The 16,979-nt window shown below is 59.4% G+C and overlaps 1 protein-coding gene across 7 annotated transcripts in view; it reads right to left on the bottom strand.

The window, feature by feature from the left end:
* Positions 1 to 6,750: 6,750 nt before the first annotated feature.
* TTC7B (tetratricopeptide repeat domain 7B) overlaps positions 6,751 to 16,979 on the bottom strand; it is a 255,976-nt gene continuing 245,747 nt past the window's right edge. For all 7 annotated transcript variants that reach the window (XM_066344074.1, XM_066344076.1, XM_066344077.1 and 4 more), the window contains one exon: positions 6,751 to 7,688. In XM_066344074.1, the coding sequence (XP_066200171.1) occupies positions 7,467 to 7,688 (222 nt within the window). In that variant the 3' untranslated portion in view covers positions 6,751 to 7,466. The remainder of the gene's footprint in view (positions 7,689 to 16,979) is intronic.

Raw genomic sequence — 16,979 nt, 5'->3', positions numbered from 1 at the left:
CCTCCCCTCACCCCTTCCTGCGTCCCTCCCTCCCCTCACCCCCTCCTGCGTCCCTCCCTCCCCTCACCCCCTCCTGAGTCCCTCCCTCCCCTCACCCCCTCCTGCATCCCTCCCCTCACCCCCTCCTGCGTCCCTCCCTCCCCTCACCCCCTCCTGCGTCCCTCCCCTCACCCCCTCCTGCGTCCCTCCCTCCCTCCCCTCACCCCCTCCTGCGTCCCTCCCTCCCCTCACCCCCTCCTGCGTCCCTCCCTCCCCTCACCCCTTCCTGCGTCCCTCCCTCCCCTCACCCCCCTCCTGCGTCCCTCCCTCCCCTCACCCCTTCCTGCGTCCCTCCCTCCCCTCACCCCCTCCTGCGTCCCTCCCTCCCCTCACCCCCTCCTGAGTCCCTCCCTCCCCTCACCCCCTCCTGCATCCCTCCCCTCACCCCCTCCTGCGTCCCTCCCTCCCCTCACCCCCTCCTGCATCCCTCCCTCCCCTCACCCCCTCCTGCATCCCTCCCTCCCCTCACCCCCTCCTGCGTCCCTCCCTCCCCTCACCCCTCCTGCATCCCTCCCCTCACCCCCTCCTGCATCCCTCCCCTCACCCCCTCCTGCATCCCTCCCCTCACCCCTCCTGCGTCCCTCCCCTCACCCCCTCCTGCGTCCCTCCCTCCCCTCACCCCCTCCTGCGTCCCTCCCTCCCCTCACCCCCTCCTGCGTCCCTCCCTCCCCTCACCCCCTCCTGCGTCCCTCCCTGCCCTTGGCAACCATAGTCTGCCTTCCGTCACTGCGGGTTAGTTGGCATTTTCTAGAGTTTTCTGTAAATGGGATCATACAGTGTCTTTTATTTTGACTGGCTTCTTTAGGTCATCATTCTTATTTTGAAATCCATTCATGTCATTGTACAAAGCAATGGTTCGTTCCTTTTAAGGGCCCACAGTATCCCATATGTGAACATACCACAGTTGGTTTAGCCACACAGCTGCTGATGGACCCGTGAGATGTTCCCAGTTTGGGGCTATCATGAATAAATGAAGCAGCTCTGAACACTCATGCATAAGTCTTTGGGTGGGCAGATATTTCCTCTTCTTTGGGGTAAATACCTAGAGGAGGAATTCCTGAGTAATGCTATATTTAACTTTTGAAGAAATCATCAAATTTTTTCCAAAGTGGCCGCACCATTGTGCATTCCCACGAGCAATGTCTGAGTCTGAGTTCTCCACATCCCTGCCAACACTTGGTAATGTCGTCTTAGATCACAGTCCTCCTCGTGGGTTATCTCCTTGTGGTTCTGATTTGCGTTTCTCTCGCGACTAATGATGGCGAACATCCTCTCATGGGCTTGTTGGCCCAGATTCCATTTGTTTAAAGAATAAACTTCTGATTTTTGAACAGTTTTGGATTTACTGAGAACTTGGAAGGTAACACAGATACCCACATACCCCTCACTCAGTTTCCCCGTCTATCAAATGGGTCCTGGACGGATGAATACAGGTAGTGTCGTATCACCCCGAGTCTCAGCTTTACCGTCTATACAATAAGGGTGACTATGGGAAACACCTTTTTTGGGGGGTGAAGTTGGCTAGTGGTATTGTACAGGCACCTCTAATGAACCCAGTCAACAGCCTCTGCCCCTCCAGGAGTATGCCAGGACCAAAGACGCCATCCGGTTCTGTGTCCAGATGCCTTTAAGGACGTTGTTGTCTGATCGGAAGGGAAACTGAATCCTGAATCCTGCCGTCAGAATCCTGCTGCAGCAGACCCTGCACGGGGTGGCTTCTCAGTGCCCGAGATGCCAGAGAGCTGGGACCCCGCCCAGGCCAGACTGCGTACCTCCCGATGGCACCATCTGCCTGCACCACGCACTCACTGGGCCACCGGCTGGCTAGGTGAGCTTGTGGGGGAGGAGCCCACAGCCCTCATTACTGCTAGGGATTGGCCTCTACACAGCTACCAGACAGAATCTAGCCATTCAAACCGACCTGCTAGGCTCCGGTCACAAGGTCCTTACATATGAAAGAGGCAGGCAGAAGTCAGGGTCGGAGAAGGAGAGGTGACAAGGAAGATCAGAGTGACTCATGGCTGGCTTTGAAGACGGAGGGAGGGGCTGTGAACCAAGGGATGTGGGCAGCCCCTCGCAGCTGGAAAAGGCAACGAGCAGACTCTCCCTCAGACCTCCCCAGGCGGGATGCAGGCCTGACACCTTGCTCTTTGCCCCGGGAGACCCTGTGAGACTGAGATCGAGGCAATTCCTTACGGCAGCCATTGGAGACTAACACAGTGGGTATGTGTTTATAATCACAAACAAAAACAAGAAAACGCTTTTTTTGTTTTTCAAAAAAGACAGAGCTGTGGGTAAACTAGCTTCATTTCCACACAGAGGCTATTTAATTTTCCTTATTTAATTTTAAGGCTACTATTAAATGAAAATGTTTGTAAAAATTGACTTAGTTACCTTTGAACAACCGTATTTAAAACAAACAAAACCTCGAAAGGACTGAAAGTGAATAGTTTCCGCTTAGAGAACACTTTTCCGATCTGAAGTAGCCCCCCACCTACCACTCCAAACTTGCTGCAGGAGTTCCATCTCTCCGGTAGTTATTTATTCGTACCTCTGTTTGCCGTCTGTCTCCCTGGGCCCCAGCCAGACCACAGCGCCCAAGGCCAGGGGCCCTGTCCTGTGTCTGGGCACAGGAGATGTTGACACATGGGAACTAACAGAAGAAGGACGGCCAGTTACTGCCGGGTTCTGTACCAGGCCGGGAGCCCAGGAAGCCCCGGGAGCTTGGGGGCGGGGTCCTGGCAGCAGCCCCTTCCCGGGTGCTGCGTGGGAGGGTACGGCCGGGCTCTCGCCCGAGAGTAATTATAAACACGCCGGGAGCAACGTGATGCCCAGACAGGCACCCCTATTGAGCCCAGGCTGCCGGGCACTGTTTGTGTTTTACACGCTGGATCTTTGCAGCCACCTTGGTTTGCCCATGTGACAACTGAGGAGACTGACTCAGAACTAGTGAGTCCCTGAAGACCCTCGGAGAGGGGGCGTCCAGGCCCAGAATTAAGCTCCGGCCAGGGGCCTAGCAACCTGAGCCCCGCTGCGGGCACGCGTGAGCCGCCCATAGCACACGAGGGCACGGTGGGTCCCACCGCCCTTCTTACGCCTGGACCCAGGGCCTGGGACAGCCCTCTGAGGCCCCGAAGGCGAAGGTGAGGAGAGGCCACTAGCTGCCTTCCTGTTGGACGGCCACTGTGGGCAGGGCAGGGCAGGGCAGGGCCCCTCAGCTCCCTCTCCACGCAGAGAGGCACTCGGGGAGCGAGAGAATGGCGTGCCACGGTGGGAGTCCCTGCGTGGCTGCCAGCTCCACTGCAAATAGTTTTGTGTGGGCAGAGGGAGAGGAGAGCCAGCATGTCCCCTCCTGCCCTGCTCCAGAGCTCCACAGTGTGTCCCTGGGCTACTCGCCCCTTGCTAGGCAGGGGAGAAGGAAGTCTGTCCCCGTGGGCACCCTGGACCCAGGAGCTGTACCTCATCACATTAACACGCCCAGCAGCCCTGCGAGGGGACGTGTCGGTCCCCCTGGGAGACAGGAGCTGGACCTCCTTCCCTGTTGGTGCTGACGTGACCAGGCAGAGCTGGGATTCCAGCCAGATCCGTGTGACCCACCGCACAGTGGTCACCAGGAAACCCTATTGTCCTCAGGGGGTCAGGGGTCACCTAGCAGAAGCTGGGGAGGCAGGCAGGGCCGTGGAGGCTGAGGGAAGCCCCGACCGCTATGGGGAGCTCCTGGCTCCAGGCAGACCTGCTGCTGCCCTCCCGGAGCCCGCCGCACACAGGGCTGAGCCTGCAGGTGGGGCCCCGCGCAGCCCGGCTCTGACGCCACCCATGGCGGCCTCCATGGGGTGCTGCCCTCTTCCTGGCGCTCCACGACCCTTCAGCTGCCTGCTGACTCCTGTCTCAGCCTGGAAGGCAGGCTGGCAGGGGTGCCTGTCCTCATCAGACCCTGACGCCCAGTGAGGGACGGTGACTCAGTCGGCCACCCCCAGGCAGGTGCAGCATTGGAAAGGGTCTCCCAGGGTCTGGCCTTGAGGAGGGGGCCTCAGCCTGTCCCCCAAAGACCTTCCGGAGGAGGAGGTCTGCCTGCCTGAGACATTCACAGGATGTCCTTTTCCTGGTCCCATCTGGCTGTAGGGTGGGCCTGCAGCAGGAAGTGAGTGACCATGAGTGTGGGAGGAGAGGAAGGCTGGTGGCAGAACGGGGCTCTGAGGTTAGCCCCGAGGGCTGGCCCATCTGCGTGTGTGTGTGTGTGTGGTGTGTATGTGTGTATGTGTGTGGTGCGCATGTGTGTGCATGTGGTGTGTGTACATGTATGTAGTGTGTGCACACATGTGTGCGAGATGTGCATGGTGCACGTGTGTGGTATGTGTGTACATGTGGTGTGTGCATGAGGTATGTGTGCTGTGCATGCATGTGGTGTGTGCATGCATGCATGTGGTATGTACATGTGTGTAGTGTGTGCACACGTGTGGTGTGTGAGATGTGCATGGTGCACGTGTGTGATGTGTGTACATATGTGTGCATGAGATATGTGTGTTGTGCATGCATGTGGTGTGTGTGTGCATGTGGTATGTGCATGCAGTGTGTGTGCATGCATGTAGTGTGTGCGCATGTGGTGTGTGAGATGTATATGGTTTGTGTGTGGTGTGCATGCATGTGGTATGTGCGTGAGATGTGTGTGCTGTGCATGCATGTGGTGCATGCACATGTGTGTGGCATGTGCACATGTGGTGTGTGCATGCATGTGGCATGTGAGATGTGTATGGTATGTGTGTGGTGTGTGTGTGCATGTGGTGTGTGTGTGCATGTGTGTGTGTGGTGTGTGCATGTGCATCTGGTGTGTGGCATGTGTGTGTGTGGTGTGTGTGGGGTCCTCCTGGCTCAGCACGGCCTGCCCACTGCCTGACTCTCGACAGGGACCTGAGCAAGGTCCCAGGAGCGGTCTGGCGGGTGTGCAGGCGCTCTCAGAGTAAGGATGGGGAAGGAAACAGAGGGCTGGGGAGGAAGAGGCTCAGGGTATGATAAAAGCTGCCTGGTCACCATACAGCCACCTTGCACAAGGCCCGAGAGCACTAGCCACAATTCTGCAATGGAATTGGTGCCCTGAATTGAACAACGCCCACCCTGCCAGCCATGAGCGGTGTGGGGAGAGAAGAGCCGGAGGGAGCCCGGTGGAGACAAGAGGGAGCTGAGCAGAGAGGGGACACAGGCTGGGGCGCAGGGAGCCGTGGAAGGGGGGACAGTGGGGCCTGGAGAGGCTGCCCACCCTAGCCAGTACGGGTCCTGCCGGGAGCTCGGGAAGGCCACTGGGCCGGGGCCGGCACAGGGTGCACTTACAGAGGACGCAGAACGCAGGGAAGGTGCCTGGCTAAGGGCTGGACTTCCTGGGGGCAGATGGGTGGGGGCATCCAAGGATGACTGCATGAGCACAGAGATCTGAGTGACCCTCTGCAGGAGTCTGAGGCTATTCCCTGTGGTCACAGACATGGACACTTACACGCCCTGGCCGGCCATGAAGACAGGTAAGGGGCACAGAGGACAGAGGACAGAGGCCTTGGTTCCCCCTGGGGAGATCCTGAGCTCACATCCCTCCTCAGCCCTGAGAGTGAGCCTGGGACCTGGGCCCCTAGCCCCAGCGTGGCCCTGGGCCCCAGGTCCTTCTCTGCTGGGAGGAGCTGGCTTCCTTTAAAGACACATCTCCTCTCTACTCTCCCCTTCTTCTTTCTCCCTCCCATTCTCTGACTCCTCACCCTCACCCTCACCCTGTTCTCTAGCTACCTGAGAAGTGGGAGCTCGGAAGGAGAAGCCCTGAGGTCACTGGTCCTACTCACAAGAACCGCCTGTCTGTCCTAATCCGGGTGAGCCTCCCCCAGTCCTCTGCACAGGATGGCAGGGTGACCTGACCCTCAGTCAGGGTGAGCTGCTGTCCCACTGAGTGCTTGTTCTCTCTTGTCTCATGTTGCAAGTTCCGAGACTTATGACCACTTAGAGCCCCGGATGTCTCCTGGCAAGTCAGTGCTGAGGCTGGGGTGCCTATCTGCTCTGCCCACGGCAGGTTCCTGGGGTTTCTCCCGACCTCAGCTGACCCCTGGTCTGCCTTGCCTAGTGGGTCAGGGAGGTTGTACCCAGCTTGGATGGGTCCTTGAGACTTTAGGGTGTCTAAGAACAGAGCACGGGGGCCTTTCATATTTCCCACGTCCTGGCCAGGTAGGGGCACCCACAGCTGCTCAGCCGAAAAGCTCCGGGGGACTGGGGAGGCCTGCTCACACAGTTTCTGGTTCACGGTCTTTGCTCTACACCCTGTTGGGTGCAGTCTCGGGCTTCACACTTGGCCCCAACACCTCCACCTGCCCGGCTCCCGCCATGCTGGCTGCAGTTCTCGCTTCCCAGTTCGGGTCTAAGTCCAGCAGCAGGGTGGGGCCTTTGCCCGCAGCTCCCCCTCTGATCGGACCACTTCATGTCTCATGCTCATTCCTGGTCCTCTGTGGCCAATGAATGTCGGATGTTGACTGGCCAGGCCTGAGGCACATGCTCCGATCCCAGATAACGTGGGGAGAGCCAGGAAAGGTGCCTTCCCCCACGAAAATCAGGGCAGGGCCTCCTAGTGCCAAGGGGTGCCCGACGCAGAGCGGCCCCCAGGCGTGGACAGCGCCCCTACCAGGAACGGACGGAGCCTTAGGGCCTCTCGGTTCTGTGGGCTTTCACGATGACATAGGCCAGGGCTCCATTTAAAAATCATTTTATTATTAACATCATCTTTCCATGTAGCCAAGTGTCTGTCGTGTAGAAGGAATGTCGGGAAATATTCCATTTGAAGCTTCTTTGTACATATTTCCATTGATAAATAAACTCTGAATTCACATAAAAAAGTTAAACTTAAATAACTCATATTTCCTTCTCTTGTAACAGGCATATATTGGTAAAATATAAATATTCTTGGACTCAGGCTTTGTTCTAAGTGAGGACAGTAATTCATCACATGGTACAATTATTGACAACAGAACCGAGAAGTCGGCAGCTGGTGGCCTGGCTCGGACTAGTACTGAGCTGGAGGAAAGGTTCACATTGGTTTCTGGGCCAAGGCTGGGGCAGGAGTGGGGAGGCGCAGAGAACAGCTTTCTTTACAGCTCTGACAAAAATAATCTGCTCTGCCACTGAATGTTAACTTTGAATATATTCTTCTACATTTGCTGATTAACTCCATAATCATGTTACTTAGAACTCAGATGTTAACTAACAAAATATGGCACATAATCCATTTTGAACAATGTCAGGAGATTCAAAAACTGATCACTGGGCTGGCGAGAACAACAGCAATGCACACGGGCGAGCACTGACTCGGGGCTTGTTGGGTGAGTCCACTGCGGCTGGCCACGCTCCTCCAGGGCCTCGGGTGGCGGGCCTGTCCCCTCGGGCAGCTCGGGCGGGCGGCAGTGAGCTCAGAGTACCCGGGGGATGATGGTGAAGGGCACCGCGGGGCTGCTGGCCTCCAGCTCCAAGGCCGTCAGGAAGCACTCGGTGGCCGCCGTGTCGTTGCCCTGAGCTTGCAGGACCTCGCCCAGCCCGTTCCAGACCTCGTGGGCTGTGGAGTTCACCTGCACCGCGTCCCGGAGGACCTTCTCTGCGAGACTGTAGCGGCCCAGCTGGTGAAGGATCAGGGCCTGCAGGTACCAGAGAGACAGACAGACAGACAGAGAGTCAGAGACTACTGCCGCTGAGGGCTCCTATCTCTCCTTGAACGGCAGCAAGTTCCTTGAGGAAGGCCTGTACCTCCTATAGGCCGGGCACACAGGAACTTCCAGTTCTTCCTGCACTCGGGCAACTGTGAAAACAGTCGCTTGAACCCAGTGAAGTTGCTGACATGCAGCTGTTTTTGAATAACATTCAATATGGCAATTTCACACAGTCCATCTGCATACTTAACACCCAGTAGAGAACCATTCGGAATGGCCCGTCGGTACCGACCCGGTGGGCTGTCCCTCATGGACCAGCTGACACCTGCCTCCATAGATCATCGTTTTGTTTTGTTTTTAACCTAAAGAAAAGTCATTTATGGCATTATTATCATAAAGATTAGAACAGAATTTTTAAAATTAGCTCATGGTCCCCTGCCATCCTTGTCCCCACCTCACCCCAGCCTTAGCCTAGGCATAGCTGTCACTTGTCCATTTTAATCAGGGTTCACGTGTTGGCCCCCACGTATTATTTTATCATAATCATATTTCCAAGTTGCACATTTCCACAACTGATGTGTCTGTACTCTTTCATGCAATGGGCTCTCTCTCGACTTGACTTTTCCCTTGCAGAGAGACAGTTAGGTTGTATCCAATCTCTTCACTATTATACATAGCTCATGATGAACATCTTTCCAGGTAGTGCCTCTTCGCTCCTTTAGATGAGCAGATTTCAAATCTTTTTTACAGCCCTGGAAATCTTAGGTTAAGTGGAACCTTACTGAGAACACCCACATATTTTGGGTATAAACAGACAGAAAGGGGAGGGGAGAGGAGGGCAGACAGTGGGCGGGGCCTGGGAGTCCCCAGCACACTCTCCTCAGAGGCCCAGGACCAGGTTCAATGGAACCATCTAGACAATTATTTGGAGAGTCTTCTTTTAGGGCCAGTTACTTCAAATTGGCGTGATTGGATGGGGGGATATGACTTTTTTCAGGGTTCTCCAAATAAGTCTCAAATTTTTCCTCATCAACAGTTTCAGTGCTGGGTCCCCAGCCGCCCACTATTACTATTCTTTATTTTTGTTCATTTTGCTAAGTGCAGAACATCCCTTCTTATTGAATCCTGCATTTCTTCAGAAACAAATTTCTCATGCCTTTGTTTCTAAGCCTTTTAGAAGTTTGATATTCATCTGCTATCATTGTCTAGTCTGTTTGACTTTTGATAATTTTTTCTTTGATTAAAAGATTTTAGGTTTTTAAATTGAAATCGTTGATCTTTGGTTATCTCTAACTTCAAAGCCTAGAAAGTTATCCTTTCAAAGAACTGACACGCTCAATTCCGTTTACCACGAGCTGACTTTCTCTATGTAACTGTCTTCTTCACCTCGGCCATGGAAGTCTAAGCGCACTCCGCTTTGCTGGACACAGGCTGGCTGACCCTCCCCACCACTCGCGCGTGTGAGACGCTGCCTTTGCTGTACAGCTAATGATGACATGAAACAGGTGCCTCCCACAAGAGAAGCCTGACATCTTGACATTGTTTGGCCTTCCCACCCAAGAATGTGGCATGGCGCGCCGATCCTTCAAATCTCATCCTGAATCTCCCAATAAAGCCTGGCGCTTCCTTCCAGCGGCTCAGATGGCACTGATGAGTCACCCCCAGGTTCACACTCCTGTGCTTCACCAAGGGGCAGAGACCGTGGGTCGGCTCTCGGAGCAGAGCCAGCCAGCGCCGGGGCACAGCCTGCCACAGGGCCAGCTTGGCACAGCTGCGGGTAGTGGGTAGCACGGATGACGAGGGACCAGGAGGGGTCCACTCTGAAGAGCTCTGGCCTCTGAGATAAGCTATGTGAGGAAGGTGGGGCACAGCCCAAGGACAGCCATGGCCCCAGGCCCACTGTGGAGGGGTGCCCCTCACACCCCAGCTCTGGAAGGGAGAGGCAGTGTAGGAGCCTTCCTGAGAGAGGAGTGGAGGTGTCCTCGGGCAGGGCAGACCGAGGCTGCCCTTCCTTCCCCTGCCCCTGCCTTCCCCTGTCCCCTGCCCCGCCCTCCCCTGCCCCCCTTTGCCCCTGCCCCCCTTTGCCCCTGCCCCGCTCTCCCCTGCCCGGGACACACAGACTACAAGGTAGCTGCACCCTCTCTGGGGGGAACACTGAAAGAAAACATCTAGCTTTGCCTTATTGATGCCCAAATGGCTCTCAGGGCGGGCAGGACCAGGTCCTAGACTGGCTCTTCCGGAGCTGAGGGCTCGAAGAGGGGGATCAGAGGGGGGTGTGGGCCAGGCAGAGGGTGGGTCCCCCCCAGGGGCTTTAGAACAAGAGTGGGGTCAGATGTCAGTGCTCACAACCAGGACTTCACTGTGGCTTCTGCAGTTTGCCCCCTCAGATGGCGCGGCCTTCCGGTTCTCCATGTGGACCACGGGGACTCTGCTGCCTCCCCAGGCTGGGCAGGTCGGGTGTGCAGGGACCCCTGGCGGGTGTCTCCCAGCCCTACTGTCTTCACGCGAGGACACTGCAGAGAACCACGTCCCAGTCCTGGTCTGCACCCCTCGCAGCTCCCACTTGCCAGCTACCGCGCCAGCTACCGAGGGGACAGACAGCCAGGTGAAGAGAACGGGGAGAGCGCTCTGCATGGACTGGCGCTTCCTGGCAGGGTGACTGTTAATAGGGATAACGGTAGAAAATGCTTTTGCAGTGTGGATGACACACCTGGCACTGTCCTCAGTACCTTTGTTAGTTCCTTTAATTCATCTGAGAACCCCTAAAGCAGCTTCACACGGGCACGGGGACCTGGCGTAAGGACTGCTTTTACTCCTGCTGAGCCACAGCTGCAGAGGGCCTGGGCTGCACACCGCGGGGGAGAACTGTCCCCTGGCCCCGAGGGCTGCTCCTCTCCCTTCCTGCAGGGGGTACAAGCCCTCCCTGAGGTGCAGCCCCTCCCCCCAGGCACAGGGCACCTCCAGCTCCTGGCTGCCGCAGTCCCTGGGGGCGGAGCCCAGCCTGGTGGGGGTGCTAAGAATCACACCTACATCCTCAGGTGGCGCTCCTCCCACTCTGGTCCTTAGAGAAAACCTGAGAGCTCGACACCCTCACCCCCCAACCTTGAAGGTCAGGGGGGAAGAATGGAGGCCACCCCCCCAGGGTGCAGTCAGCAGGACATGAGGGCCGACGCTCCCTGCCTCCTCCCCTCTGGGTGGTTAAGGCTGGAGCTCCCTCTCGGAACACTGGGATTCATGTAACAGAGAAGTGGGGAGGGAGGGTCTGGGCGCTGGCAGCCGGGAGCAGCAGGGCAGGTGGCAGAAGGCGCCCACCACTTCCCCAGAAGGACCTTCTCTGTACCAGGAGTGAATGCACACTCCTCTGTGAGTGCTCTGTGAGGCAGGGACACACTGCATGTGTCTGGCAGGTGGGTGATGGGGACAGGCCACTGGGTAAGGTAGCAAAAGGCCTCTTTTGGTCACCTGGCTGCAGGTAGAGCCCATCATTTAGGTCAGACACCAAGCTGGGTACTTGTTCTTGGCTCATTTCACATGACCACCACTCTGGTTTCAAGGAGACAAGGTTCAGAAAGGCCCAGTGTTTTGCCCAAGGTCACAGGGCCGATGAGCGTGGAGCCACAGGCCAGCCCAGGTCTGCCTGGGCCCAGAGCCTCACTCGCCCACCACATGCTCCCGTCACGTGCTCCCACCGCTCTGCGCTCTGAGAGAGCAGCCCGAGCCCCTCGGGCACTAACCCAGTTACGTCTGAGCTACGGCGAGTTGGCGTCTGCCCTGCTGTGTCTTCCTTCCATCCCTCCAAGCACCGAGTGCCACCCCTTCTCCCGGTCACGGCTGAGAAATCGCGGCTCTCGGGGCACAGCCTTTCTCTGGCTCAGTCCGCTTTGGGGAGCATCCCGTAGATGTGCTCACGGACCGGGGGGCTCCTGGCCTCCCTTCGGTACCCACACACTAAGCTGAGGCCTGGGATGGCCACAGGCGCCAAAGGACTGGGGGTCCTATTAGCCAGTAGGCAGACCAACGAGATGTGGAAGCCCCGGAGGAGCACGGCCTTCAGGGCCCGGAGGCCACCACTCTCAGCAGCAAGGACCTGCCACCCCACCCGCTGGAGTGGAGACAGGACACCAGTCCTTTCGCTGGGAGAGGGGCAGGCCGCTGGGTCTGGGTAGCTTACATAGGGCATGTGGCAGGGGGAAGTGTACTCGGCCCTGAAGAGTTTGCAGAGAGCCAGCCAAGGGGCCCATCGGACCCACCGCCCTCCGCGGTGGACCACTAAGAACCTTTATGGCTCTAATGTGCTAGGGCTCTTGCAGGCTTGGGATTTCCCAGCCCACACTTGAATATACACTGAACGCAGGGGCAGGCTGCTGTTTGCACATGACCTCGACGCTTCGTGAGCAGAATTCACTCCACAGGCTGGAGCTGCGTGGGGAGACACCACAGACTGGCCAGGAATGCAGGCGCAGGCTAGGCAGGGGCGGACACCCGGCCTCCCCCAGGGCCGCGGCGAGCCAGCGCAGCTCGGACACCAGCCCCACAAGGAGCTCAACCAGAACCTGCCCCAGCTGGGGTCTGGGCCTTGGCTTGGTGCCAGCGTTGCTGGCAGGCTGGCCAGAGGCCTCTGGACCGACTCGTCACCCAAGCCCCTCCGCGCGGAGGCCACCGGCTTCCACGTGCTCTCAGGCGCCAGAACCCCTACGCGCAGAGGCCCGCCGGCTTCCACGTGCTCTCAGGCACCGGAACCCCTACGCACAGAGGCCCGAGGCCCGCCGGCTTCCACGTGCTCTCAGGCACCGGAACCCCTCCGCGCAGAGGCCCGAGGCCCGCCGGCTTCCACGTGCTCTCGGGCACCGGAACCCCTACGCACAGAGGCCCGAGGCCCGCCGGCTTCCACGTGCTCTCGGGCACCGGAACCCCTCCGCCGGCTTCCACGTGCTCTCGGGCACCGGAACCCCTCCGCACAGAGGCCCGCCGGCTTCCACGTGCTCTCGGGCACCGGAACCCCTACGCACAGAGGCCCGAGGCCCGCCGGCTTCCACGTGCTCTCGGGCACCGGAACCCCTCCGCACAGAGGCCCGCCGGCTTCCACGTGCTCTCGGGCACCGGAACCCCTCCGCCGGCTTCCACGTGCTCTCGGGCACCGGAGCCCCTCCGCGCGGAGGCCCGAGGCCCGCCGGCTTCCACGTGCTCTCGGGCACCGGAACCCCTCCGCCGGCTTCCACGTGCTCTCGGGCACCGGAACCCCTCCGTGTGGAGGCCCGCCGGCTTCCACGTGCTCTCGGGCACCGGAACCCCTCCGCGCGGAGGCCCGCCGGCTTCGATGGGCTCTCAGGCACCGGAACCCCTCCGCGCGGAGGCCCGCCGGCTTCCACGTGCTCTCGGGCACCGGAACCCCTCCGCGCGGAGGCCCGCCGGCTTCCACGTGCTCTCGGGCACCGGAACCCCTCCGCGCAGAGGCCCGCCGGCTTCCACGTGCTCTCGGGCACCGGAACCCCTCCGCGCGGAGGCCCGCCGGCTTCGATGGGCTCTCAGGCACCGGAACCCCTCCGCGCGGAGGCCCGCCGGCTTCGATGGGCTCTCAGGCACCGGAACCCCTCCGCGCGGAGGCCCGCCGGCTTCCACGTGCTCTCGGGCACCGGACCCCCTCCGCGCGGAGGCCCGCCGGCTTCCACGTGCTCTCGGGCACCGGAACCCCTCCGCGCGGAGGCCCGCCGGCTTCCACGTGCTCTCGGGCACCGGAACCCCTCCGCGCGGAGGCCCGCCGGCTTCCACGTGCTCTCGGGCACCGGAACCCTGACACTCTCTCAATTCCTCAGGCCCTGCTGCCTCTCTTCTCCAGCGACCAAAGGCCCAGCTCCAGAGGCGGGCGTTGAGCTAGTCTCACCGCCAGCTGGACCCGATGTTCTCCCTGTATGAACTCCTCGGTCCAGCTGGCTGGTCTGACAGCCCCGGAATACCTGCAGGATGCAGACCCCAGCCCCTTCCCCGCTCTCCAACCTTCTTCAGTCCCAGCCTTGGCCCCCCACTGCCGGGCCACCTGTTCTAGACCATCTGTCCAAAGCCCTGACGATGCCCATTCGCCCAAGAGCGCAGGTCACACTGGCCCTTAGGCAGCGCTACCCAGAGGCACCAGCTCCACTCCTCGCCCTCGCGGCTGGCAGGAGACGGTTTCGATGACTGAAGTACTTTGTTACCACAACAACCTGCCTTCCCCATATCAAAAGCCCCAAGCCGGCGGCACGACTGCCTAGATCTAGCCATGTGTTGGGGACACAGAGGAGGGTAAGAAGCAGGCCTGCTCTCAACGCTGGGGGCCCAGTGAAAGTCCTCATGCGACTGCGCAACTGCCACGTGCCTGGCACCGCTGGGCTTCGCCACCGGCAGGCTAGGCCTCACTCACCTCGTCACCTCTCGGCCCCGACACCTCTGTGGGTGTAAGTGGCAGGGCTGGGACTTGAACCCCGTCAGTTGTGCTCTTAGCCGTAGGCCTTCCTTTCTTCTCTGGGAGAGAATGTGCAAATAAGCTTCCCCTTCCAGCCCCGGTGCCCTGGAGCCGCTGAGGCCGAGGAGCCAGGTGGGGCCGGCCTCCCTGGAAGGGGGAATCTCTGAGAAGGTGACATCAGTCCCTCCCTCAGACACAAATGAAGACAACCGCCCAGGCTGAGCTTGTCATTATTATAATCACGTGTTTTGAACATTATGATCTTGGTGCCGCACCAAATTGGAAATGAGGGATTAAATCAAATTTATTTCAAATGAGACAAAATGGACTTGGCTAATTTGAGGACAATTAGCATCTTCCTCACTCATGTCTGTGTGCGAGTATGTGAGTGTGTGTGTGCGATCATCGATGCTCAAAGACCCAGCACGCCACCACACGCCAGGGCGCCGTGCAGGAGCCCCACGCAGGCTCGTGTCCAAGCACCCACTGCAGCCCGGCTCAGGCCGACAGCAGGGCTGCAGGACACACGCCCCTGGGGGAGACTAGACGTCCCCATGGGGCCCCGCCCAAGTGCCGAGTCAGCCCTTCTGGGCTCAAGTGCACGTCAGGGACCACTGCTTGTCCCTCTAGGGGCAGGGAGACAACACCCATGCAGAGGGCATCTTTCTCAAAGCCAAGCCACAAGAAGTCACACGGCTCAGCTCTGGTTGGGGTCAAGAAGCTGGTCTCGGTCTCTGTCTGTCCTTGTGGCTGTTGTTTTTCCGAGGCACGATGCTCTGGAAATCAAACATCTGGCAGCAGGACAGAGATGAACTGCTCTCCTGTGCTTTCCATGCCAGGCCGGCTGCCGCCGCAGACTCCACCGCGCGGGCTCACCTGCGGCCTGGCTTCCCGAGCAGAGAGCAGCAGGCTGCCACCAGAGCTGCCAGAGCCAGCCTGCGCGCGGCAGAGGCTGTGGGGCCCCTCCAAGGCCAGGCGGGAAGAAAGTCCGGCTCAGCCTGCGCGCGGCAGAGGCTGTGGGGCCCCTCCAAGGCCAGGCGGGAAGAAAGTCCGGCTCAGCCGGCGTGCGGCAGAGGCTGTGGGGCCCCTCCAAGGCCAGGCGGGAAGAAAGTCCGGTGTCACAGGTGGGACTGCAGCACTCACAGACCTTTCTTTTCCGCCCTGGGTTGGGCACAACACCATCACACCCCTGTAGGGACGGGAGTGTGTGCTTGGGGCAGAGCTGTCAGAAGGCGCCTTCAAAAATACAGATAAACCCAGGAGGGCAAACGCTCTATTATCTTTCGTGTGCAAGGGATTGTAACTGTATATGGTTTGCTGGTTAAAAATGCTGCCACACGGCCCTAGCTAGTTGGCTCAGTGGTAGAGCATCAGCTTGGCATGTGGAGGTGCTGGGTTTGATCCCTGGTCAGGGAACACAGGAAAAGCGACCCCCACCCTGCCCTTTCTCTCTTCCCCTCCCGCATCCACGGCTTGAATGAGCAAGTTAGCCCTGGGACTGAGGATGGCTCTGTGGCCTTGCCTCAGGCGCTCACATGGCTTGGTTGTGGAGCAACGGAGCAATGCCCCACATGGGCAGAATATCAGCCCCAGATGGGGTTGCCAGGTGGATCCTGGGTGGGGTTCATGTGGGAGTCTGTCTCTCTGCCTTCCTGCCTCTCACTTGATAAAAAAGAAAATTTAAGAAAAAGCTTCCACAGCTGTGCTCTGTGACAGGTACTGTATCTACCCAAGGGGCGCATCTCCAGCTCTGCTCCCCCACGAGGCTCTGCTGTGAGTGCCCAGAGGGCAGAGCCTAGGCGAGCTGTGGTCTTTTCTGCACTGCCCGGCCTGCTGCCAAGCAGGTGGGTGGTCCCCAGAGCGCAGCCCAGTGGTGGAAGGTGCTATTCCCACAGGAGCCCGATGTTGCCATGGACACCACTCACGCTATTTGCTCGTGCACCACAGACCTGACAGAACTCCCCTGGAAAGTTCCAGAAGCTTTCTGGTCCCGACTCTCTGGTCCCACACTCATTTACAAATGAGGGAATACAGGGCCAGAGAGGAAAGAGCCTTGCTCAAGGCCTGGACCTGCAGAGCAGAGTGAGGTGAACCCCCCGAGGGGTCAGGAGGACCCGCCTGGACCTGCAGAGCAGAGTGAGGCGGGCTCCCCGAGGGGTCAGGAGGACCCGCCTGGACCTGCAGAGCAGAGTGAGGTGAACCCCCCGAGGGGTCAGAGGACCCGCCTGGACCTGCAGAGCAGAGTGAGGCGGGCTCCCCGAGGGGTCAGAGGACAGGGCCTGGACCTGCAGAGCAGAGTGAGGCGGGCCCCCCGAGGGGTCAGAGGACAGGGCCTGGACCTGCAGAGCAGAGTGAGGCGGGCCCCCCCCCCCGAGGGGTCAGGAGGACCCGCCTGGACCTGCAGAGCAGAGTGAGGCGGGCCCCCCTCCCCGAGGGGTCAGAGGACAGGGCCTGGACCTGCAGAGCAGAGTGAGGCGGGCCCCCCGAGGGGTCAGAGGACAGGGCCTGGACCTGCAGAGCAGAGTGAGGTGAACCCCCCGAGGGGTCAGAGGACCGGGCCTGGACCTGCAGAGCAGAGTGAGGTGAACCCCCCGAGGGGTCAGAGGACAGGGCCTGGACCTGCAGAGCAGAGTGAGGTGAACCCCCCGAGGGGTCAGAGGACAGGGCCTGGACCTGCAGAGCAGAGTGAGGTGAACCCCCCGAGGGGTCAGAGGACAGGGCCTGGACCTGCAGAGCAGAGTGAGGCGGGCCCCCCGAGGGGTCAGAGGACAGGGCCTGGACCTGCAGAGCAGAGTGAGGCGGGCCCCCCGAGGGGTCAGACAGGGCCTGGACCTGCAGAG

This window comes from Saccopteryx leptura, chromosome 6, assembly GCF_036850995.1.
Source record: "Saccopteryx leptura isolate mSacLep1 chromosome 6, mSacLep1_pri_phased_curated, whole genome shotgun sequence".
NCBI lineage: Eukaryota > Metazoa > Chordata > Mammalia > Chiroptera > Emballonuridae > Saccopteryx > Saccopteryx leptura.
This window is presented reverse-complemented; position numbering and strand designations above follow the sequence as displayed.